Here is a 27,107-nt window from a genome sequence, read left to right on the forward strand (position 1 = left end):
TTACATTCATGCTATCAGATGACATTATACAATGTTTGAAACACAATACCTTTGTAATCCTGTGAACATTTGAAAAATAGCCCTACTATTTCTTTAAAAAAAAAGGAATTTTTAAAAGGGAAGGTCGAAGGTAGTAATTTTCTTAAGCCAATTTCCTATAATTATCTCATCCATTATTCAAGTTTAAGGAAAAACAAACATTTTGTTTAGATTCATTCTACTTGACTTTTAAAGCAAATATTTTATGTCAAGCCTGCATTCATTTTTTTATAATCCACATCAAAGAAGGGTTGTTTTGACATAATCAATTTTTTAAATCAATTTAGTCAGTAGTTTTTTTCTTATTAAAAGGGACATGCTATTTATTTGTTTTGAAAGGTTTTCAAAAGGGCATTAATGACCATGATTTTTACTTGCTAAATATTTAAATTCTTAGGCAACTAGACAGTCAGTGGATAAGAATTTATGAAGCACTATGTGCTAAGCATAAGGAAGACAAAGAGAGGCAGAAAGGTAGTTCCTATCCTTAAAGAGTTTATTTTATAATTGGGGAAGACAACAGATAATGTTTATGTAGGAGAATATCAATCCTTCCCCCTCCCAAAATATATATATATGTGGTGGGGAATGAGCTTTCCCCTTTAGCAAAAAGGGAACTGAGCTCAATCAAGAAAGAAAGTCCTAGATCTCTGCCGAGGGAATATTTTCTAAAGTCTCTAATACAGTATGTTGAGTATAGGGACGTGATCAAGATTGCTGTTTCCTCTTCCTATTGGCTTCTTCCTAGACTCTTTCTCTCACTTCAGGGGTATGGAGAGAATCTGGAACTCTGGGATCCAAAAGACTTGAATTTCTCAAGTTCTCATCAATTATACCCTTCATCTAAGCAGACTTAGAGCATGGAACAATCAATTTCTACTAATGAAGAGCCTTATACAAATAGCCTTTGAACCACAGGATACAAATTTAATGATATACTTTAAGAAATAACAAATATGAAGAATTCATAGAAATATGAAAATTGCATAAATTGTTGTAAAACAATACATATATTTATATATACACATGTAGAAATATAGGTATTTCAATTATACATACATATAATGAGTTCAATATTATAAATAAAAATAGTACAAAAAGACAAGCTAAACATAAATTAGGAACAATGGACACTCTTGGTCCTCAGGAACTGATGCGAAAGCATGTTTCCACCCACTGGGCTTGAGAACGGAATATTTTGATGTATGTACATAGTCAGACATTAATGATGTGTTGGTCAATTTTATTTAACTCTTTTTCTTTATTACAAGTGAAGATTTAATTGTGGGCACAAGAGGGAAGATGGCATATGCAGAAATTGTGTTCAGTATTTGTGATTTTAGAGAAGTCTTGTTGGGCAAATTCCTTTTAGCAATGCAGATTGTTAGTTGCTCTGCAACATATAGTTTTAAAGAATTGCCCAGAGTATTGAGAGGATAGGTGGCTTTCTCAGAGTCACACAACCAGGATTATGACAGAAGTGGGAAGTGAGCCTAGGTTTTCCTGTCTAGTTTTACCCGCTATGCTATAATGCTTTTCATTGGAAATTACTGGTATAAACAATACAAAGTATTAATAAAATAAAAAAAACCCAAATCCTAAAAAGTATGGGGGGGGGGGAATCCTTAAAACAAACAAACAAAATTCAAAAATTCGAAACCCCAAAAAGTAAAATGGGTTTCTTCCCTTATTAGGTACACTTTAAAGGGGAACCTTATTCAGATATGGGACAAATAAGTGGCACAATGGATAAAGTGTCAGACCTGGAATCACAAAAACTCATCTTCTTGAGTACAAATCTGGTCTCAGACACTTATGAGATGTGTGATCCGGGTCCAGTCACTTAACCAGTTTCCTTATCTGTAAAACAAGCTGGAGAAGAAAATGGCAAGCAACTCCAGTATCTTTGCCAAGAAAATCCCATGAGCAGTTGGTCAAGTGTCATGAAGAGTCTTAACAAGATTGAAAAATGAAAATGAAAATTCAGATATAGGTTGAATGGTGTATAGTTAGAAATTTTGTACTTTGGACTTTGTCCCCGAGAAGTCCTTCAGTATTTCCCAGAATTCCCTTTAATTTCTCCACCAGGTTATGTGGCCACATTTTTGGATATAGTTCTGTAATTCCTCCTTCTCTCTTTTTCCTGTGACTGCAGCTTGGTTAGCTAGTTTTTTTTACTTTAGTTATTATTGACAAACTTTATAAAATATAATACTTATTATTGCATTTTAATTTTAATCTTTACAGCTGCATGGTTTCTGAGGTCCTTTCCAATTCAATAATGTTTTGTATGAGGTGTGAAGTATGAGAGAGGGATTATTCATTAATGTTAGGACTAGTCGGTAATAAAATATGCTTGAAAGGGTTGTACTGAACTACTTCTTTTCCTAACCTCACTGTCAGAATGATATGAGCACCCTAGCTGCTGTCTCTCTAGCTGGTAGGAGGTGGAAGGCTAGGACTAAAAATGTCCACAGGAGTAGGGTCAGCTTGGTGCTGGAGATGGTGGATCTCCAGTAGCAGGGGTTTCACTCTCTTAGGTCCTCCACTTCATTTGGATAAAAAAAAGACTGTTCATGACTTCCATATTAGTTGACATTCCTACTAGCTTTTGAATTCACTGTACTTGGCCCCAAAATTTAAACTTTTGTTAATATTAAGGTAGTTAAAAATATAGATTAAAATGCTATACATTTTGTGGCATAAATATCTAAAGATATTACATATCATGTTTATATATTATATAAAATCACATAAATATATTGAAACAACATATAAAGTATATATCTTTAAAATATTGTTTCCTTCATTTTTGCTCACACTTTTGAGAAAAACAAAATCAAACAAAACAGAAGCTACAGTCTTACCTGCTCTTTCCCCAAACTCAACAACACATGATTGCTAAGTGGATATATGGGTAAGTTCTAATGAATTTAGTTTTGGGTATGTTGAATTTGAAGTTTATAGGACAGATAGTTTGAGATGGCCAACAGCTGGAGACATGAAACCCAAGGTCAAGTGAGAAATTAAGACTTGATAAAGAGACCTGAGAATTATCTATATGGAGATAATTGAATCCATTGGAGCTGATGAGATCACCAAATGAAACTATATGAGAAGGGAAGGGCAGAGCCTTGGGACAAATACATGATTAGCAGGTTTGACTTGGATGAAGATCCAGTCAAAGGAGAATGAAATGATAGGTGGGAGAACTAGGAAATAATAGTATTGGGAAAATCTAGAGAAGAAAGTATCATGGAGAAGATGATGATCAACAGGGTCAAAGACTGTAGAGAGGTCAATAAGGATGCAGAGAGAAAGGTCCTTAGACCTGGCAATTAAGATCACGGGTAATGTTGAAGACCAGTTTCAGTTGAATAATGAGGTAAATGCCAGACTGTAAAGAGTTAAGGAGAGAGGAAGTGAAGTAGTACTGATTGATTGTAGGATTGTAAATAGTGGTAGATGGCCTTCTCAATATAGCCCCAAAAGGCAAAAGAGGTATGGGATAATAGCTACTGAGAATGAACAGGTCGGGTTTTTTTGTTAGTTTGTTTTTTTAGGATTGTGTTGGGGTGAGGGGAAGGGACGTAAATATATTTGTAGGCAGTAAGGCACAGAGGAAGAAATAGATTTGAGAAAGAGGGAATGACAGAAGGACTAATACTAGAGAAGGCTGGATTGAATGTGATCACTTATAAAGGCAGGGAGGCCTTAGCAAGCAGATGGGCCACCTCTCCATGCAGGATATGGGTAAATGCATGAGTGAAGTGAGATGAGGAGGAGACCTTGTTCTTGGCAAATAGCATGTTTGGTTTTTTTTCAGTGAAATATGAGGGAATGATCTCAGCTGAAAGGGTTGGGGAAGGGAAGTTATGGGAATTTTGAGGAAAGATAAGAATTTGGAAAAGCTCACTGTGGTGAAATAGTAGGTCAAGTGGTTGTTCCTCCTTCATTTTTTGAAGAGGACCAATGACCTCAAGAGTGATGTCTTGATTTGGGAATGAATTGAATTTAAGTGAGACAAGAGTTGCCCAGCCATCTGCTTCACTCTCTCTTCCAGTCATCCAAATCCAGCGGCAAGGCAAGTCAGGACACTTAATGATGGCCCAGGATGCATGGATGACGTTGGTATCTTTGATGTCTGACCAAACTCTAAGTGCTCCATAGCATCAGCTACAGCCGCCATCATGGTTCTTAGAACAAATTGTTCTCATCTGCTCGTTCTCCCAGGGGAAGTCTTTATATGCTTGGGGTAGACATCCTCCAACTCATCAACTGGTTTGAGGATTGTTGATTACTCTCAACCTGGCTCAACCCATGTGTGAAGGCTGTTTTGCTGGGGTGTGGCTGTTGCACATACATATCTTTGTAGCCACAGGTGAGTTGAGCAATAATAGGTGGACACCAAAGGGGGATGAGCAGCCCTGAAAAGGGATCAGCAAGCCCTCACACCAGAAGAGCTAGTCTTCCTTGAATACCCTATACAATCCAAGTAGATCAAGTTAGGAAGGTATACAGATTGTCTTGCTGCAATATGGACTTGGTAGAAATTACGAAATAAACCTGTGCTGAACCCAGTCATTCTGGTTTCGTGATCTTCTCCAGTTTTGTTCATGTGAGTAAGAAGGCAGGCAAACAAATGATGGAAGTAATTCAAGGCTGAGGTTTGGGAGGGTAAGATCAGTAAGACAATGAGGAGGCACAGCACAGTACAGAGTTGAATTGCTTCACCAAGGAGTCAAGATGGGAAAAGGAGAAAAGTGCAGTCAGTGCAGGGCTAGAAAAGAAATGAAAGGTCTAGGGATAGAGATCAAGGGTACAAGACAGAGAGAGAGAGTTAGTGGAATGAAATCAGGTAAGGATCAGAGTTCATGATCATGGGAGTGTAACAGAAGTAGTCCATTATTTAACCTTATTCCTACCAGCAGAAACATATTTATCAATAGCATCTTGAATTGTGAGACAGGCTGCATCGGAAAAAAAAAGTACTTTAAGTCCCCTTTAATAGTTTCCAAATTCCTCTTTTATCTGTTTTGCAACTGTGTGTAGCAACCACTACAAGCTGCAATGGCTGCCTTCAGTAAACTCCTAGATGCATAGTACACCAAACAGGGTCCATTAGAGCTAGAGATAATCAGGTCAGAACTTTCATTTGACAGCTGGGAAAATTGAGACCCAGGAAGGTGAGATGATTTGTCAACAGAGCAGTAGCAGGCTCAAATTACTTTACCCCTACCTGAAAATAAATCTATTTAGTTCTCAGAAAGCACATAGTTGCTACAAACATTACATATTGGAAATTTACTACAGTTTTTGGTCAAGTATCATTTTTCATTCTGCAAAATTCCTTTAAAATTATAGTTTCAAGACTGAGGGAAATTACTCAATTAAGAACATTTGCCTGAAAAGAAAGGGAAGTAAGCTAAACTTACTTTTTTTAGTTACTTTTTTATCTGACTATTATGTACCTCAAAGTGGTACTTTTTCAATAGAATTCAAAATATACAATGTTATAAAGGAGAATGAAGGTTATTGGTCTTTGAAGCTATCCAACAGTAGGATGACCTAATAAATCAAGTAAATTTCCCTTGGGATACAAGTGCTTTGTACACAAAATTCATGTTTCTTTAAAATATTTACTTTACATGAATATCATAATTTATTAAATGCATTATGCTAAGTATTTTAAAGAAGTACTAAGTACATGATAAAATTTGTAAAAAGCACATTATAAAGTGCATTAAAAAGCGAGGTGGTTTATTTTATCATGCTTGCCTTTAGTTTCTGAATTTTAGGATAAAGATACACTTGACCACCAATTAATACAAAAGTATCTTTTTATTGAGAGGTAAGACAAGTGTATTTACATTATTCAATTGCTTAGATCATATAACCTGTTTGTGAGACTTTTAAAGCAGCAATATTTTAAGAATTACAATTTATTTGGGGAAAGAAAAACATTCCAATTATGTTTCTGTTACAGAAAATACACTTGAGCAATGTCAGAAACACTTAAGGCTAGGTAGCATTTGACCTTTTTCTCCACCTCTATAGAAATCAAATTACACTTTAGTAGCAAAGACAGAAAGCTAACTTAAGAGACAGTGGTATTTACATTGCTTTCTGTCAGAAGAGCGGTACATTATAAAATATACAATGCTTCCAAGCAGCTTGGACATCAAGACTGATCTTAACAGTGGACTCACTTAAACTGAAAATTGCACCACCTCTCAATTTTTTTAACTGAGAGGTCAGTTAGATCTCTTCCAAGTTTCTGCCCAACATTATTTACTAAAAGAAGGTTCTTGGGAAAGGAGTATTTATCACAGTGCAAGAAATAAGTTGATAGAAATTCACATCTATAAAGGAGTCATACCAATTACAATGCAGCTATTTGTTTAAGTAGATTTTGTTCTTGCTTTTAAAAAAGGCAGGTTTCACAATCTACTTAAAGTAATGATCATCTGTTAAAAAATAGGTAGAACAAAGGCCTAGAACACTCAGAACCTAAAGTATATTTTTTACATTCTCCAATGGATAACACTATTTGAAAATTACACAGACATAAAAAACCAAATCTTTTAAGATTCTGACAGCTGTTGAGGTAGGAGTCTCCATTTTAAAATGTCTTATCAGCTTCATGAGTTATGTCATGCATCAAATGCCTCTGCCTTGATTGTACAAGACAGAACCATTTTTTCACTGTACACTTAAATCTTTTTCTTCTGTTTTGAATGAGGTTGGGAGTCCTTCCCACCCCCTTTTTTCTCAGTGTCAACTCTTCCAACAGAATAAACTTGAGATGTAACAGAAGTAACACATCATTTTAAAAACAAAAACCAATTTCTCCAATTATGATTTTTTTGGATCAAGAAGCATTGCAAAATGTAAAAAAAAAAAAAGTGAATGTGATCACAAGTAGTAGAACAAGTAGTACTGAGGTTGTTAAAAAAATGTGTTTCAAATGTTTCTACATTCTTAAAAAAGTATGTCAATCAGGGAAGACTAGTAAAAAAGAAAATTTAATTTCTTATCATATAGTAAATGGTGATGGTAAAACAGAAGTAATAAATTTTTCCTAGCTCTCTTAACTTTGAAAGAATCTAGTCACTAAATATTCAAGAATAACCTGCTTATATCACTCAAGTATTTTTTCAGGTGACCCTTTTGAGGAAAATCTTCATATCAAACACAAGACATGTTTAAATAAGAAAAAACATTTCAGTTTATATGAATAGCCCTTTAAGATACAATCAGAAGTTTCCATTTTTCAACACTTCACATGTCTCAAGGTAAACAACAGTCAACTATTTAGGGAGTTTTACTTTTATGAACAATAGCAAAATAAGATCTGAAGCTTGTAGGGTTTTCTGTCTCCCTAAGGAAACTACCATCATGCTAGACAGCCCTTTCAAACTTCCAAAACAAACTATATTTTGAATAAGAAAAATATGAGTTAGCATCATGTAGTATCTTAAATAAAAGACTATCCCATGAGACAAGATATGTGACAGGTTACTTAGTGGACAAAGGGTATGTCTTTTTCTGCTCACATGTAATTATACATGCATGTATCTTGGAGAGGAAATCCCCCAAGGCGTGGAGTGTAGTATATCCAAAGTACTCTACTGACTAAAGAAAGCTTTAGTCACCTATAATTTAGGATCCAAGTTAAAAAATCAGTGACCTTTGCATATTCTAGCACAGAAGGTAAATCCAGTTAGCATTTACGTCTGGCTTTGTTTCCTAAGAACAGCAAAAGTTTTATTTAAACTATGTATTTACAAACAACAAAAGAGTTTGATTCATACAACAAAGTTGTTTGGATTTTCCTTTGTTTTTAATACATTAAAATGACATAATCCAACCTAACTCATGCATCACTTTTGGAGCTACAATTCTTGTTAAACAACAGGAAATGTTTTTGCCATTGCAATGAGCACTTCTTAAAAAACCAAATGCCTGGTAGTTCTCCTGCACCTTTAAAATAAGGAGCAGAGATCAGGCACCACAGTTCTATAGGGATGGCTGTATTTAGCACATTGTGAAAAAAACAACAACAATAAAAATAGCTCTCAACAGTTTCAACATAGATTGTAACATGGCATTCCCCTTTTTCAGTTCACTTGCTGAATTCTTAGTCACTTGTCTTGGAATCAAGCACCTTTTCATTGCTTCATTGCTAATCACTGTAGGTACTTCATAGATTACAAGTTATAAACTTATGTAAAAGGTGTTATAAGCCATTTTGTGTAATTTAATTTTGTGCTGAATATTCTTCAAAGGGGCTTTTGTAAATAATGCAATTTTAACGTAATCTTTAGTCCACTTGCTGTTATACCATATTGTTGCTTTCTCCAACTTTATCTACAAGCTGTAGGGAAGAAGACAAAGAAGGCAATTAATAAAAGCACATGGTGTCTATAAACTTCATATATGTTTATTTAAAACACAAACTCAGAAAGATACTTAGGAAATCCAAGGAATGACTAATAAAAACGGATTAAATTATATTCACTGAGGTCTTCTGACATTTTTAAAGGTTGCAAAAGAAATTTCTTACAATAGTGTGTTAGCATGACATGTTCTGCATTGAAATTTGGAGGTGCAACATGAAAATGTAATACAATGAATAAATAAAATTGAAAAATGAGGGTATCACTATTAGCTTAAACAAAAGAGAAAAAAAAGCAAAAAAAGCTAAAATATGAGCCATTCATGCATTAATAAACCCAGTAAGAGGTTTCAACTGACCATTAGTGTGGATTCTCTTCTGAGCCTATGTAGTCTTTGAACAAACAGATTTAACTCCATTAAGATCGATCAATAGTGAAGATCAACTACTGATTAGAAATTTAACTAAAACTGTATTTTCCATACCTTAGACTAAGAATGTTTGACAACAATGTTAAAAACAGACTTGATGCAAGCAAAAGTTATAGATTTATATGACAAAATTCTGCATTTAATTTTAAAAATAAAGATATTTACATTTAAATATATCAAGTAGTTTACTTTTCTTCAATACTCTAGAAAGGGTACTCAGATGGTTAGCTCCCACCTTAGAACACTGTAATTAATGCAGATGTTTTAAGTTTAAATAATTCTAAACAGGCATACTATAATTCTCTATTCACTAAATTTTTATTTCAACAAAATGCAATGATAACAGGAATTAAATACATATGATGCAATGAATAGAGCTGATTTTGGAGTAAAGGAACACCTAGGTTGAACTAGAACTGCCTCTCAGCACACATCAGCTATGTGATACTGGGTAGGTCATTTAATCTTTTATTTAATCTATGACTGATTGATATTGGTAGAGGGAGTTTCCTCACTGGAAGTTCTTTAGGTCAATGAAAGTACAGGTCCAGAGCAATTATGCTTCTAGTCAGACTAACACTATAGAATTCTTATAACAAAGATATAAAGACAACTTTTATTTTATGAAATATGCTTAACTAAAACTGTGGTAAAATTCAAAGAAAATGGCCTTGAGTTTATATAATATTGGCAAAAGTGTTTGGAAGCTGAATGAATATTTTTAGGATTAAACATTGATCAGCACGTAAGAGTACTGGTATTAAAGCCAGATTTCAAATTCTTAATTCTCCTACTTAATTTCTGTGTAATCTGGGGTAAATCACTTTACGTCTTTGGGATTAAGTTTCCTCATCTATAAAATGAGGGCATCAAAACAGCCTGAGATTATATAATAATAAAATTTAAGGATTGAGGTGAATAATTTGAAAGCTGCTTTGTAGAGTTCTATGACAATAAGAATTCTTATTTGGATTTCCGTTAAAGTGACTGTATACTTGAAGAAATTTAAGTCCCCAAGTCCCGGCCCAAGGGTTGTGGCTTTAAAAAGATTTCTGGAAACAGAAATGAGGTAGGCTGAGCATAGAGGCTTTTAACTGCTTCCAGGACAACTCTGACTTTGCTGCTCAGCATTGAGCAACTAGACCTAAAGGGATTGAAGAGGCCTCAAAAAAGGGATTGCCTAGGTTCTAACCTGAGCCAGGACTAGAGACAAGAGAATCCATACCATTGAGTTCTAATTTATCTTGCCTATTTTAAGTTGCAAGGATATAGTAGCCAGCAGAACCTCAGGGCAAACTGGCCCTAATTCTGGAGTTGACAGAATACTAAAAAGTCATTAGGATAGGCACAAATAGGTCCCTATTTATACATTCATAGTACTTTTTGCATCCACAGGAAAAAAATATTAATGGTCAATTGAAAAAAATAAGCATTTTAAGGATCTGCTTGGTTGAAACCTCGGAACTATGCTCCTAATAACCCAAATTAGTCCCGGCCCTCCCTTTTCAGGAACTGAGACTTTATTTATATGAGCAGAAAGTATATTGCTTTATTTAGTAAAATCACCTAAAAAAACCCAACAACTTGTTCATTCCAGAATCTTGTTAGTGGGGGCAGCTGTGTAGCTCAGTGGATTGAGAGTCAGGCCTAGAGACGGGAGGTCCTAGGTTCAAATCTGACCTCAGATACTTCCCAGCTGTGTGACTCTGGGCAAGTCACTTGATCCCCATTGCCTAACCCTTACCACTCTTCTGCCTAGGAGCCAATACACAGAAGTTAAGGGTTTAAAAAAAAAAAAAAAAGAATCTTGTTAGTGCTTTATGGAGATAGTCTTAGATACTTCTTTTGGTAGCACATTGAGCAAGGGTACTGGGCTCAGAGTAAAGAAGACCTGAATTCAAATCCTGCTTCAGGATGCTTATTAGCTAGCTATATAACCTTAGGTAAGTTACTTAAACTTTTCCCAGCCTTATTTTTTCTTACCTGCATATTTCAGATAATAATAGCATGTGTCTCACTGAGTTGCTATGAGGATCAAATGAGATCACATGCATAGTGTTTTGCAAACCTTAAAGTGCTATTTAATATAGCTATTAAGTGAGAGTATTCTTCACATTTCTACCGGTGCCAATTTTTTTGGTTCTTAGTAAGAGTTTTGCCTTGAAAAGTTCATCTCCTCTGGTGGTTTGGCTTCACTGGATTCCTTTAAGATTTAGTTCAAATTTCCTTTCCTATAGGAAACTTTTCCCAAACTATCCATTCTGCTACCCAGTCTCCTTCCCTGGAGTCCAGGATCTTGCCTCTGGGATTATCTTCCATTTAGATGGTATATACTTCTATGGAATTGCTAATTGCACATTGAAACCTTTAGAATGTGAGCTACTTAAGGGCACAGGCTATGGTTTTACCTTCCTTTGTAATCTAAACACTTAGCATGGCTGGGATATAGGAAGAACTTATGTTTGCTGATTGACTGGTTTCAATGATCATTTCTATGCAGATGCCCCTGAAATCTATATTTCTAACTTCATTCTATACCCTAGATGCAGTCTTATATTATCACATATCTCTTGGAAAGCTCTCCCCGTGTTAAGTTCCACTGATGTTTCCCTTTTAATATATTCAAATCTGAATTTATCTGACCTCCAAAACCTGGCTCTCATTCTAACTTCAAGGACCAATTAAGCTAACACCTGTTCCAACAAAGCCTTCCCTGATTACTCCCAGCTAGATGATTCTTCCTTTCTTGAACCTGTTACACTACTCAGACTTCTATCTACTTTGTAAGAGGTAGCATAATGCTGCTAACCTTTCCCTGTCATTAGAGCTGACGATGGAATAAATGAGATCTGAGCTTGACGAGAACCTCTGAAATAGTCTGAGTGACCCCAGGCAAGTAAATTAACTTCTCATTGTTCCATTCGACTCTCTAAGACTATATATACAAATGTCAGAACAAAAGCCAATCCATATTTGTAGGGGAAGCCTCTTTTCTAAGAGGTCACCACTCACTGCTCCACTAAAATAACAGGTTCAGAAAAAAAAGAGTAAAGATTCAATTTGTGGGATTTATTCCTCCATTCAACTGTAAGCTCCCAGGGAAGAGGGCCTTTTAGAATCTCCAAAGGTGACACAAAGTAAATACCTAATGCAATGAAAGCAGGGAAAACCCTACAAGATCACTATCTAAAACTTCTCACTTTATAGATGAGGAAACGGTTGCCCATCAAGGTGAAGTGACTTGTCCACCATTACCTAGCTAGCTAGCAGCAGAGACACCATGCTGACTCCCAATGAGACGTCCTAAAACCACATTAGTTAACAGTGTCACCCAAAGGGGAAAACACTTGCAGCTATAATAGGGATTTTTAAAAAATTATTCTTTTTGTTACTAGGGGGAGTAGGGCAGATGGGAGTTACTCCCTGAAAAGGCCATCTCAAGAGGTAATAATGTGTTCCATATCCTTAGAGGTGTGGAGGTAGATGCCCATTTGTTGAAGGAAAGGGGTCAGATGGAATAGAAATTCAATTCCTACCCAATGCTGGTTCCATGATTTCACTAGGAAAGCAACTTAGACTGCATATATGATTGCCAGTTAAAAACTAAAAGTAGGACTGATCACTTTTCCTTATACACAATCTCCCCTCATCTAGTTTTAAAAAGTGCAGCTCATATATAAAAGTTAATTGTGCAGTGCCTTAAACTGTCTATGGGAAAGGTGACCCAGCAATAGAAATAGAATTAAATACAATTTAGAGAGAGATCTGAAAAACAGATGCAATGAAACCTAGTATCAAATTTCCCACTTTCCTAGTTTTTGTTGCTGATTATATTACAAGGTATTAAACCTAGAAGATGCAAAAGCTATACTCAAAATGGCCTAATTATTTATTATCACAATCATCTTCATATATATACTTGTTATTTTATTACTAGTAATTATATTTTTAAGAAGTATTCAACATCTTTTTACTTTTAAGAAGGTATCATAATAAATGATAACATACTGATCTTATTCCTGGTAAATTCAAGAGGGATCCAAGGACTGGCACTCTTCTAATAAAGCCAACCACCACAGGAAAGAATCCCCTAAAAATGAATAATAATGATAAATTGACATTCAGAACACCAAAAATTAGTAACTTTACAATTTGAAATTAAATTAGAGTAAAATTATTCAATATTATGTTTTTTTGAGATTGGCATGTTAGTGAAGAAAATTGGAAATAATGAAAAAGTGAGAAGGCACTAGTATAATGAGGTTAGAGATATGGATTGATAGCCATATGGGCTAAATGGACTTTCCCTTCCATGGCTTTAAATTAGAATTCAAGCTCTGGTCAGTTGTCCAGAAAACATATATGCTATCGGTGAGATACTGATAGAATTAATATGCTATGGCCTAAATAATGAATCCAAGATATGACCTTTCTATACAAAGTATAACTAATGAGATTTTCAAGGTCCACCTGTGCCTTTTAATTAAAAATTTTTTCAATTACATGTATAAAAACAATTTTTGATAATTGTTTTCAGATAGAATTCAATTTTAGATTTAAGGGAAAAAGTGATAATGAACTTTTTAGAAATTAAATCTTGTCAAGGTAGTTCTACCTAAATAAGTAGAAGGTAGGTAGTAATTTTTAAGTTTTATTTTAGAAGTTGTTTATGCTCTGAAAAAATATATTTAAACACAAAATAAAATCACAATCCTTCACAAGTCGCATTAAATTTAAGTGGTTTATTGCAAATGCAAAATCAGATTTTAAATTCTAATACTTATTAATGTAAACAGTCAAGTAAATGCCTCAAGTCTACAGTGCTATACCACAAATCAAGGAAGTACAATTGATAGAACACCCTGAGAACTTTTGAAAATACTGTTAGAATCCAATACCTCTAAGTTTTTCAATAAAGGAAACAGTATTTTTTCTATTGAATCATCTTCAATCCAGCTTATAATGGTAGATAAAGACAATAACTTTTCTGAAACAAATAACTATATCTAGGACTTTACATGCATTCTTTCAGTCTTGATATAATCATGGCTTCAGGTGTTTAGTAACTTAACTGGGACTTTTTATAAACAGGACACTATTGCTTATTCACACATCATTTGCACTTACAAAATATCACCTGATTAAAAAGTCTGTTACCAGAAATGTAGTCAAAAAGTGGCAGTGATTGTCAAGTATGATTATGTTGAAAAATTATCATCTATATGTAGAACATATCCTTTAAATGGAAAAAAGTATGAAATTAAGAAATAAGATTCTTTAATCTATTAAAAATAGAGGCACATTTGAAAAGATTTTTTACTTTATTAAAAGTTCTGTGAAATTACTCATTACCCATATTTCTTCATTTTTAGATAATTAGCACATTTGGTATTTGATATTCTGATAAAAGTTTTTATTTTTGACTGAAATGGAAATTTGCAGAATTTCCATTTGTAGAAATGGAAACAATACTCATAAATAATATAAACCAAACCCCACTTAGGTGATTGTCTTACCTGAATAGAAGAAAGAATCCATAAATTTCAAGGATCATGCCTATCAAAGGCCAACCAACAAGAACTACAAATACACCACCCAGGAAAAACCCTGTAGCTTTAACTTTGTGTTTCTGGAAGAAGAATCTAAATGTTCTTTCCAAACCAATTACAAAAGCCAATCCAGCCACAAATAATACCTGGAAGACAAAGAAAATTAACCTTAGGATAAAGAAAAGTATTTTACTGCAGTGCACAAAAATAAATAGGCTTATGGAAGTGGAACCTGTAAAATATCCTTTTATTTTAAGAGGAAGTTGCTGGGCTTCCTCTGGATATGAGAGGATAATATGATCAATGACCATGAAATCTATGAAAAGTTGCTAAGTCAAGTCAAGAAGCATTCATTAAACATTTGGGACAGGCACTGCACTAAGTGCCAGGGATACAAAGAAAGGTAAGGATAGTCCCTGCTCTCAAAGAGCTCACAATCTAATGGGGAGACAACAAGCAGCAACGTAAAACAAGATGTAGACAGAATAAACTGGAGATAATCAACAAAGCCATAAAAGGTTTTGGAAAGGCTTTTGGTAGAAGAGGAGATATGAAGAATGCCAGGGAAGCCAGTAGTCAGAAATATGGAAAGAATTCCAGGACTAGAGGATAGTCAGTAAAAATTTACAGCCAGGAGATGGAGTAGCTTAAGTCAAAGATGTGATATGTAGCCCCAAACTTTATGATATTGGGTTTTAAGAGACACCCAGTTTCCAAGAATAAGGAGGTGAGAGTCCTCCTTTTCTGCACTAGCCAGCCACATCTGGAGCATTATATTCACTGCATGCATAGAACATAGACTGAGAGCTTAAAGGGACCTCAAAAATAATCCATTCCATCTTCAAGATAAAACTGAGAAATAGAGTTTAAGTGACTTGCCCAAGTTCATGGAAGTAGTAAGCAGCAGAGGAGAGATTTGAACCCGGGTCCTCTGACTCCTGTGTTCTGTTCTGGGCACCACAATCTAGGAATGGCATTAATAAACTGGAGAAGAGCTAAGAGAGGGGTCACTAAGATGGTGAGGGAACTTAAGTTCAGGCTGTATAGGCTTCTGAAGACTATCTGAAAATATTTAGTCTAAAGAAGAAATGACTTGGGGAGAGAGAGAGGGGGAATGGCTCTCTTCAAATATATATGAGGGATTTCACTTTGAAAAGGTATTAGAATTGCTGTTTAATGGGCAGAAGTAGGAACAATGTTTGTAAGTTTCAAAGAGGTACATTTAGACTTGATATGAGGACAAACTTGATAGAACTACTGAAAAGTGTAATAAGCTGAGGCTGTGGATTCTTGGAAGCTTGGCAGTTATGCTGCAGAAGAAGTTACTTTTTTAGGTATGGTTTGATTAGCTCTCTTCCATGAAGAGGATTATTAATACTAACTAACGTGTATAGGGCATTTTAAGGTTTGTTAAATTCAGAGAATGTGGAGGCAGCAGAAACAAACTAGTTATATACCTTTTTGTGCACATGTTAAAAAATATAGAGTTAAAGAACAGACAAATGGCTGTGGGAAGAATTACTTGCTTTTACCTTCCCAGTCCACATTGTCTGTCAGAAATTTGAAACAGGTCTGTTTTCTAAAAGCATTTTTCTTAATAGAAGTATGTTATCTATATATTAATTTATGTTAATTGCCAAAATGTGAGTTTCTTTTGGGAAAAAAATTCATAAAAATGTACATTAAACATCATGACTGTCACCACTATTCAAATACTAAATCAATTACTAGACCTGTGAACATCCCTTAATTAAAAGACAAACAAAATGAACAAAAAATAGCTTTTAACTACTTTTACCTTTTCCTTCCTCTGATTCAATAGAGATCATATTTAGTGTTCATATTTTATTAATGTTTAGCTTTAAAAATTTTAGGGTGCCTGTGACTTTCTATTACTTTTCCTCCTCACCGCCTTATAATGAGTAGTTATCAGGAATTTGTCCTTTGGGGTTTCTTCTACTCCATCCAAATGATAGCAAAAATGTTTAGTCAGTATAAGTTATATATGTAATGAGTGTTATTGTAGGAATAGGTGCATTGAAAAACTTAAGCACCTTATTTATTTTATATCAAAGAAGAAAATGTGAAATGCTTATTGTTAGACTGAGATCAAAATATCTTCAATGAATCACTGAAATTTGGGCCATTCAGAGGTTATATAGTCTAATCTGTTGCTTTCAGATAAACAAATATGATCAGTTGGAAAAATCTTTAGTCATCATTTAGCCACTAATTAAACACTTTAAATTAAAGATAGTTCTGGACCTAGACAATCTCATCAACTTTCACATTAATAATTAAAACTCGTGAACCTTATTCCTGATTGAGAAACCTCAATCTACAGTTTTTAACATAATAATAGTGAATTCTTTGCCCAAAGCTTCATAAAATAATTCTATTCCATGTGCTATTAAAATTATTTATGAATTTGGTTAAAATATATTAGTTAAAATATATTTTTAAAACTCACATTTCCAATAGCCAGTAGTGCTTTGTCGAAAAAGAGAATCATTCCAAAAAATAGGAAAAATACGCCAAATCCTGTTAATCCCATTCCAATTTCTGTAATAAAAATTATAGGGTTAAGGTAGTAAGGAATAAAAATCTTAATTTACAAAACTCATTGGTGTTTTTCTGTGGTTGTTATGCTAGAAAACAGGCTCTCAAACATTACAGAATAGCTTTATAAGTGAAGAAGCAAAAGAATGGCATAAATTAACTCCAGTTAATTCCTTCAAAACATGAAATTTGAATGGAAATTTCCCCTCCTTATGAGAGTCAGTGCTTCTTAGGACACAGGAAGCATAGTAGAAAGAGATAAGAATTATGGTTGTTAAGCCATAGGTTCTAAACTTAATTTTAATAACTCTCTTTGGCATTTAACAATTTTATGATTTTCTTTAATTGTTTTCCTTTAACAACTTGCATCCAATTCAACAGTGTTTTACAAAATAATATTATTATAATGCATACACAAGCATACACACATATACATATATTCCCACACATACTTACATATACATATGTATATTTCCTCACTTTTTACATTTATATACACTTATGTTCACTTGTATTCTGTAAGATACAGGGTCACTCTGCAGAGCCCAATATTCATTTCTCTAAATGTGGCATCAATGAATGAATTAATGGAAAGCTTTTATTAAGTGCTTGAGATAGACCAAACACTGTGCCAAAGTACTAAGGATAAAAATAAAAAAGCAAGCCATGGAACTTCAATTATAGTGGGGGGGACAACAAAAGAAAGTAATGGTCAGGGAAGAGTGTTTGGGTTTAGGAAGTTACAAGGACAGTAAGTGGATCAATAGAGGAGTCAATTGACATGTCCTTTTCAGAAGCAATGATAATAAATACTAGATTGCTATTTCCAGAATAAGAAGTGAAGTGGGTAGAGACTTGGCTTCAGGAGATCCAAAGAAAGTGGTGTGCAGCAGGTAAGATGGCAAAAAGAAGGTCAAGGTAAATAATTGGCTGGGTGGTGTGCAGCAGGTAAGATGGCAAAAAGAAGGTCAAGGTAAATAATTGGCTGGGATATGAAGCATGATCTAAGGCCAGCTAGATATAGTGGGTTAAGTGCATTTGTGCTTGCTGACTCAACAATCCATAAGAAGAACGATAGTCATTGATTCTACATGTTGATCTCATAAAGTTACCTGTCTGACCACTTAACCTCAAGGCACTTGTTCTTTTGTCTATACAATTAGGAACTTAAATACGACGATTTCTGATGTACTTTATAACTCTAAGCCCATGATTAGAGTGAAACAATTTGTTTTAATTGTTTGTCATAGATCTATCATCTATGAATTTATAGGTGCTTCCCTTAAGCTTATATATATGCTCATCAATACATATGCTTTTGAGGATTTTGTAAGTCTTAAAACTAAGTTTCAAATTGTTATCTCCTACCTTAATGTTGAAGTTATGTTCACCTTATTGATATACTTAATGATTTTATAGATTGTAACAATTTTTTTTTTTTGGCTTGTAGGGTCCTCTTCTTTCTGACCTATGCATAGCTCCAGTCCTCCTATATTTTAGTTTCCTTGTATTTGGAAATATTACTAGTCCTACCCTGCCTATGAGGAAAAGCTGCAGATGTAAATCCTTTAGGCTAGGAAACATTATTTAAAGCAAATACTATCAATAATTTCTAATTATAGCTCAACCTTTCGCTTCAAAACATATCTGCATTGAACTGGCCTTGACTCAATTTGGCTTTTTGAAAGAAAGATCAAAAAAATCTAACAAAAATTTCATTTAGCATGAATATTTCAAAGAAATTCATTCCCGCTTTACTATTTGAATTCCTTCTCCTTTGAAGCTAGGCTGATTTCTTGTTGCATCCTATAACAAATGAATTAATAAAAACCATAGGTGACTAGCATAAAAGATTCAAATTCCAATGAAGATCAATTAGAATTTTATGATCCATAAAGAGTACTTAAAATAGATCAATGTTTCTTTCCTATATTCTTTATTTTTTTGTTTCAGTTATATATTAAAAATTAAGAAGCATATTCCTACATAATTTATGAAATTTCCACAATGTGTTTCAGGTATGAATTTAAACTTTTTAAAAAGTGGGTAAATGTGAGAGAAAGATGACTGATTTCCTTTAACTAGCTTGACAAGACAGCGATAAGCTTTAAAATTTAACCCAGGACCCCTGGCTTTTTACATTCATAATGTACAATTAGTTGAAACAAAGTTGATTCATTTTGTACTATTTTTGTGCAGGTTACCTGATTTGCAATTCACTTATGATCTGTTTCATCATAGATTGGTTTATTTTTATTTCCCAGAACCTTTTTTACCTATCTCTCCTTCAGTAACTCATGCTAATTTTCACAGTCATCATATGAGTACTATAATATGAAAAATTAAATTAGAAATTTTTTATGAGAGCTTTACAAAAATAAGTCATTCTTAATGAACTAGAAGTGATTTCATGGAGGAAAAAAATAAAGAAATTGCATCAAAATTCCTTATAACTTCTGTATTTTGGATGTATAATAACAAGATAACAGTTTATAGGACCACAGAGCTAAATCTAGAAGGGACCTCAGAAGTCATCTAGTCTAACCCGAACTTCTACAAATGGGGAAATTGGAGAACAGGGAAATTAAGAATCACTTAAGTCCATGGTCACAAGGTTGTCATTAGAGTGGGACCTAAAACCCATGCCCTCTGACTCCAAAGCTCTTATTCAGTCAACAAGCATGAATATAATTTTCCATAATTTTATAAACATTTGGTTAGTGAGATAAAAATTAGAATATGTTAATATTACATAACCAAAGTCTGGGATAAAAAGTATTTCATCTGTTCCCAATAGGCTATGAGATACATCTTTGAAAATTTTCATCTGAGTATAAAATGTTATTTGCTGATGACACATTTTTTGGTCCAGACATCTTATTTTATTGTATAGGAACTTCCAGTGAGGAAGTGTCTTCCTGAATTGATGTAGATTTGCAACAGTTCTTTAACTTTTAGTCTTAAGAGTTGTATAGGGAATTGAGAGGTCAAAACAACCCCAGCAGGTAGGTGCTATTATTATCTATTTTATAGATGAGGAAACTGAGGTTTTCAGAGATTAAGTGACTTGTCCAGGGTCATACAAGTAGTAGAAGTGTCCAAGGCCAAATGTTAACTCTTAATTCCAGGATACAATCTAGTAGGCAATTATGGTACAGGTGGCAAACATGGCACATAGGCTGTTAGCAGTGCTATATGTAAATGGGTCCACCCTCGCTTACCAATCAACTCATCAGTGCATTATCCTGTTTTCTCTTTCTCTTCTATCTGTCCTGATCTCCATTAAAACTTTTATTCTTTTGGTGCTCAATGTATTGGAAAGCAATATGATTTAACTACTTTTTAAAAGTTACTGAAAAATTAACTTTTTTTCCTTGGAGGCAACTTTAGAGGAGTACAGAGTCCTTTCTATTCTGTTAATTTTTGCAATTTTATATATATCACATATTTATTTTTATAAAGACAAAACTTTTATTGTTTATTGGCTTTGCAATCATGGATCAGAAGGATTATAATTTAAAGCTGGAAGGACTCTCAGAAGTCAGTCATCTCTGGTCCAATGCCTTCATTTTATAGATGAACAAACAGAGAAGTGACTTGGCTAAGGTTACAAAGGGAAACGGTAATAGAGATGGGATTCAAATCTAGGTCCTTTGACTCCAAGTTCATTGCTAAGCACATTCCTTGACTTTTCCCTCTTCTTCAAAGTATTTAGTTAGTTCATAAATTTTGTTAATTAGTTCTTTACATCTCTTATATAAGTCACTTAATATCTACCCAACCAGACCCAGTGATGGCAAACCTTCTAGAGACCTCGTGCCTCACTCTGCCCCCCTAGAGATCCTCCCTACCCCTTATTCAAGACAGGGAAGGAAGGAAGTACTCCTTTGGGCGGCTGGGCAGAGGGGTGTATAAAGTGAAAAAATGTCCTCAGCATGGTGGAGATGGGGAAGGGAGCAGCTCCCCCAAGTCCTTCTGCCTTTCTAGTAACAAACTCTGGCAGGTGCCAGCTTTGGTGCCCACAGAGAGGGATCTGCATGCCCTTTCTGGCACACATATTATAGGTTCACCACCATGAGTCTAGGCCCTCATCATCTTTCAACTGTACTGCTCCAACAGCCTCCCAAATTGTTCTCTATGATTCTGGTAGCTCTCATCTTCATTCTACTTTCCATAGAATTGCCAAATCAATATTCCTAAACACAGAGAGGTTCATGCCTGCTCCCCATGCCTATATATTCAATAGTTCCCTATTGCCTCTAGGAAAAATCTTTAGTTGCATTTAAAGGCAACCTCAATCTGGTTTGCAGCTAACATTCTAGTCTTGTTTCATATTACTCTACCTGAATATTCTGTTCCAGTCAAATTGGCATGCTGGCTATTTCTAGTACTTAACATTCCATCTCCCACTTCTGTGTTTTCTACAAATGGTCCCCCTCATCTTTCTTATAAAGTCCCTAGCATCCTATCTCCTATACAAGGCCTTTCCTGATCATCCCAATTATTAGCACTCTTTTCTTCTTAAAGTAATTTTGTAGTTAGATATTTGTACACTTGTGATATTTCCCCCAAAGAAGGTAAACACCTTGAGGAAAGGCACTATCTCTACACAGCCCAGCACAGGATTTTGTATATAGTCACTTGCATAGTAAATACTTCTAAAATTGATTTTGAATTTATAATACAATACATTGCTTCTCCTGAAATGGTAAGTATGTTAGGCAAAAAAGTTTCATCACAACAAGAGTCCTGTGGACAGCTAACATATAAACCAAACTGGATACAATTCAATTTTAGCACCTAAAACATCAAAACAAAATTTCACGAGGAGTCGCTAATGAAGATATTTTACATGAATGGAATGGATAAAGCCAGTGACAGAATAAATAATGTATTTTTAAGCTAATTATCACCACAAACTTTGAAGCAGGCCAAGGAGCAGTGAAAACTGGCACAGAGAATGAAGAGTAAAGTGCAAGTTTCAAAACTTCACATATTTATCCTATCAAAGCATTTTGAAAAGTCTTAGTTATCCTCATACTTAATGTCTCAAGCAGGAGAAGGAAAATATCATATGTACCTTTAAGATGGTATAATGAATGAAACCCTGAACTTGAGCACAGAAAGGCCTGGGTTCAGATCCTGCCTCAGATATGTTTAAGCCTGAACAAAACACTGTTTTCCTCTAAGCTTGTTTCCCAAAGTGGGGATTATACTGGCACCTACTTCACAAGACTGTTACAAATAAAATAACATTTGTAATGTGCTTTCCAAACTTAAATGTTCTATAAAAATGTTAGCTATTATGCCACAAATAAAAGAGGTTAGGGGTTCGAACAGCTTATACTAATTGTGATATAACTGCCTCAAAAACCAGATGACATTCATTAATGGTATAAAGAGAATCTTATTTATTTTTGCAATGAAAGAAATGTCATCACTGAACTGAATCTCAAATATTAGAATTTCAAGATTCCATCTGGGCATATAAAATAGTAGTTAAGGAAGAAGGAAAACAATTCCATTTATTTGACACTGACGATTTGTCTACCCAAAAGGACAAAATTGGCAGAAAAGGCAAAGCATGGATTGGCAAAGAAAGAAAAGAAACTTTACCCGGGAAGAAACTGGGTCAAAATAGTTAAAATAAAGAAATAAGACTTATATAATCAAAAAGCACTTACTTAAATATATGTAATATTCTGGACACGTGAATGAAAACATGAGTTTGGCTAAGAAAAAGTCAACTAAGTATAACTCCTCTGTAGTTATACATTAAGACTTGAGAACTTAGTGACAAGTGGATGCTAAAAATGAAAATAGACAACATACCACAGGGCATAATATACTAATACTCGCCTTTAGATTCATTAGATTGTGAGGTCCTTCGAAGCACAGATTGTTAGCCTTTCTTTGTATCCCCAGTACCTGTGGCACAGTATCTGACAAATAGCAAGTGCTTAGTAAACACTATTTGACTGACAGTCTTTAACTAGTGAGTGTATTGCTTAACATTTCTTTTCTTCTTTTTTAAAAAATCACTAAATAGAGAGCCTAGAATACTCTCTAGTGTTGTACTGTTGGGGAGAAACGGGAATAGTGATAAGAACCGAAAAGTAAGTGCAAACACATTTAAAAGCCTTGAGTACCAGGGCACATTTTAACCGAAACTAAGACACAAAAACAGCAGGTGCTTTAAAATAAAACAAAAATCATCTCCCAAAGGAGTCCACGGTTTGTGCTACGTGGGAGTCCCTGGTCCCTTTTGCACAAAAATTTCTTTTCAGACCCCGAAGGCCTTCCTTAGTTCCTCCAACTTTCTTTTCCAGGGCCCCCTGGGAGAACAAAGGCGGCTGTGGACCCCAAAGGACTTAGTCGGCAGGGTAGGTGAGAAGAGCGGGTGGACTGTGGGGTCTTCAGTTCTTACGAGCCTTGAATACTTTTTCTGATGCCATTTCCCCTTCTCCCCCTTGTCCCGATCCGGCCCAGCCCCAGAGCAGCGCCCCACTCCGCCCCGTGTCCCCAGCATCCCCCATCGACCTGCTCCATAGGGGCTTCATTCATTGACTGGGCTGGGGTAGGCGGGGCGGGGTTGGGCGGCAGAGACTGGGTGAGAGGGAGGGGCGTGCGCCTGAGGAAGAGGGAAAGTGGGGACCCGGGATGGTGCTTACTCTGCGTATCCGTTAAGGAGATCATGGCTGCGGTGGTCGTAGTGCCGGTGGCAGCAGCGACTTTGGGGAACGCGAATAGTGCCTGGGAAGATGTAAGAGAGAACAACCTCGGCAGCAGCCGCCACGTCTTCCGGAAACACGCAGCCGGCGGTACCTCAATTCTAAAACATCTTCCTGATGGCTAAACCCGCTCCCGCAGCGAGCCAATTGCGGAGGGCCTTGTTTCATTTCGTAGGTTTTAGTCCTCCCCCTACGACCAATCTGGGAAGGATACTTCTTCTGATTGGCTGTAAGAGTCGAGCCAATGATGCTGCGCCGGCGCGTTTGTCTGAGGAGAAGACTTCCGGCGGAGGGAAGCTCTACTGAGCCGCTGAGGGTGAGTTAATGGTTTGTGGTGGAGATGCTGGCCTCTGGATCAGGGCTGGGAGGCTGGCGGTCCTGTATGAGAAAAGGCAGCAGTGAGGTCGCTGCTTTGGGCTCTCGAGGCTAGGCTCCCTCCGTTAGCGACCGCGGAGCCTTGAGGGGCCGCGGTACCCTCCCTTTCCTCATCCTTTCCTCTCTGTGGGCGGCTGGGAGGGCCAGGCCAGTGATTCATTGACCAGGCGGGCCAGTTTGGACTAAGATTAGGGAAGCCGCAATATTGATGGAAGAAGGTGCCTTTGGGCCATCCAAGTCGTCTGGGAAGGCTTCTTAGGACAGATTTTTATGTTCTCTGTTAGCTTGTTTGGGAGGGAAAGTTGAATATTTTTTCCTGTCAGGCACCATTTTTGAGAGTTCTGATGCAATTTGTAAGGCCTTTAAAATTGTGTTTTTATCCACCTGCTATTGATGTACAAATACACAACTTATAGGGAATGGTTTTCAGATGAACTGTCGGCCAGCCACCCGACCTCTTGTTTCTTGTTCTTGTGAAGTTGATTTTTATTTGGACATTTTATTGAAGCCTTGTTTCTAGTTCATAGCCATTTTGGATATAGCCCTAATTGTCCAGGTAAATTATTAACAACTGGCTTTCCTAAGGAGAAAGTATTCTGAGTACACAGTTAAGTTTAATCTGCGTTATTAAAACTATCTCCATCATTTTCTTAAGTCTAGACAACCAACTAAACAAATCAACATCTCATTCGTAGGCTTTGCCAGTTTACATGTAAATGCTCACTCTGAAAATTTAACCTTAGGCAAACCTCTGTATGTAAACCTCCCTTCTTTCCTCATACGTTTAACCAATGTGTGTAATAAAGTCACATAAGCAAAAGCAAACTCTTTAGTCTGTGTGATGTTTGCAGCATTTTGTCCTCAATCTCTAGTTTTCCAGTAGGAGGAAAATATGTTTCTTTTTCTCTTTTCCCTGACATTTACAATATTGTCTTTTGTCTCTTGTCTATTAGCATATGCAAATGATCCCAAATCTACATATCCAGCCCTTCTATCTCTTCTGAGTTTCAGTCCCACATATCTTAATTGCCTTCTAGACAGATCCACATGGATATGTGTCTCCCATAGGCATCCCAAATTCAATCTATTTAAAGAAGATTGCTCATTCCTTTGAGTCTTGTCCAACTCTCCAATACCCTATTTAGATTATTTGTGACAAAGATCCTGGAGTGGTTTGCCATTTCTTTCTCCAGATCATTCTAAATGAGGAATTGAATGTTTTCCATCAGTGGAGTGAAAGCTTCTTGAGAGAGATACTTGTTTTTGTCCTTGTCTCTTTCCATTAAAGTTGGACCCATTCATACTTTTCATTCATACACCCGTCTTTTCTATAGTCTCAGAGCCATTTCAAGTTTTTGATTGCTTTGCCAATTGCAGTTATTTTAATTTACATTTCTCTTATTAATGTTTTGGGGCATAATTTCATATGTCTTTGATGGTTTGCAATTCTTTTGAATACTGTTTGGCCAGGAATTATGACAACTAACAGATCCCTGCTGCTGGAGGGTTGCTTCAATGTGGGAGTTCTAAGCTCCAGAGGGCTTAACTAAGACTACTTGAATATGTCCACACTCTGTTTAGCACCAGTTTGGTAAATTGAGTGGTAGTAGCAGTGGGGTGTGGAAGGCTGAGGAGAAGGAACATGCTTAAGGGAGGGTGAACTGGCTGAGGTTGAAGGTAGTGTAGATCAAAATTTCAATGCTGATCAGCAATGGAATTAGGACTGTAAATAGCTTTTGCACTGTCAGCCTGGGAGAAATAGGGAGACTCAATTCCCTTAGCCTGTTAAAGAACTAAAATTAGCATATTATGACATTTATTTTTGTTTTTTGATGAAGCCATTTTGATTCTTTGTGATTACTTATTTTCTCAAGTATTCACTAGCCATCTCTTTAATAAACATTCTGGATTTTCCCCAGGCATCAAAGTCAAGATCATTGATTTTTGTTGGTAGGCTCAATTTTCTTCACCTTTAAGAAAAAAATTAGAGCATTTTCTTTTTTTTTCTTGATCTTTTGGTATTTTTCTTGTTCTGTATCTTCTTTCCAAGATCACCAATAGTACTCAGCATGAAAACTTGCTAATCATTCAGTACTAAAACATATTCACCTAGACCTTGTAGTTTGAAGTCAAGGGTATGTAGTTGTTCTCTTATCTCCTTATACATCTTGAATATCAAGTATCCTATTAATAATATTTATTCCATCCTTCTAATTCAGAGAGTGTTCTGCATGGCAGATAAAATGGTAGCAAATTAGAAATGAGCAGTGCTACTTTTTTCTATCCTCTTTACTGTTATGCAGTCCACCTCAAGCAATAGTCCTGTACTATCTTTGATCCATATATTTCCATCAGTATGTCAGTGACTTGTAATTTTTTTGCTGTGGTAACAGCTTCCTGATATTGATCATAACTCATCTGTAGCTTTTCATTATAGGAAGTTAAATGACATGCCTATTGTCACACACTAGTCTTCCTGACTTGGAATCTAGAAGTGTCCATTATGCTTGTTGCCTTTGTAGCTTTTAAAAAACAAACAACAAAAACTAGCTTATATAATATTGATTCCAAGAGAAGCAACTAGAACAGGGGTCGGTAACCTTTTTGGCCGTGAGAGCCATAAATGCCACATTTTTAAAAATGTAATTTCATGAGAGCCGTACAGTGCTCACAATGTGCGCTCCTGTAACAGCGCCTGAAAAAAAATTGACTTTATGGCTCCTGCAGAAAGAGCCATATCTGGCCCTCAAAAGAGCCAGATATGGCTCAAGAGCTATACATTGCCGACCCCTGAACTAGAAAGACATTGAATTTTGATCTTTGTTAGTGGACTAGAGCTGGGATATCAGCGATATATAAATATGAAGCCTTAGAATAGTCTATAAATCCTCAACTACTTGTCTTATTCCTGTTCCATTATTTTTTTTTTTGCTCTTCTTCCTTATGTTCAACTTTGTATTGCAGTCACTCAATTTTAAAGTATATGCTGATTGAATTTGGATAGTTTTACCAAATTCTTTGTAGA

At 35.6% G+C, this 27,107-nt stretch overlaps 1 protein-coding gene across 1 annotated transcript; it reads right to left on the bottom strand.

Annotated features, from left to right (window-relative positions):
* Positions 1–7,208: 7,208 nt before the first annotated feature.
* Positions 7,209–23,764, bottom strand: GOLT1B (golgi transport 1B). Its single transcript, XM_044678244.1, has 5 exons — positions 23,648–23,764; positions 16,888–16,979; positions 14,385–14,563; positions 12,877–12,958; positions 7,209–8,416 (listed from the first exon to the last, which is right to left on the bottom strand). Exons 1-5 carry the CDS (start codon positions 23,670–23,672, stop codon positions 8,378–8,380), a joined length of 417 nt encoding a protein of 138 aa, XP_044534179.1. The 5' UTR covers positions 23,673–23,764; the 3' UTR covers positions 7,209–8,377.
* Positions 23,765–27,107: the final 3,343 nt, after the last annotated feature.

The sequence above is a fragment of the Gracilinanus agilis genome, chromosome 5 (assembly GCF_016433145.1).
Source record: "Gracilinanus agilis isolate LMUSP501 chromosome 5, AgileGrace, whole genome shotgun sequence".
Classification (NCBI taxonomy): Eukaryota; Metazoa; Chordata; class Mammalia; order Didelphimorphia; family Didelphidae; genus Gracilinanus; species Gracilinanus agilis.

Excerpts from the sequence above, each read along its gene's own strand:
- GOLT1B (XM_044678244.1), bottom strand. The coding sequence starts at position 23,672 with ATGATCTCCTTAACGGATACGCAGA. Across the intron at positions 16,980-23,647 it reads CTCCTTAACGGATACGCAGA|AAATTGGAATGGGATTAACA; the intron begins GTAAGCACCATC and ends TTTTTATTACAG. Across the intron at positions 14,564-16,887 it reads CACTACTGGCTATTGGAAAT|GTATTATTTGTGGCTGGATT; the intron begins GTGAGTTTTAAA and ends TTTGTCTTCCAG.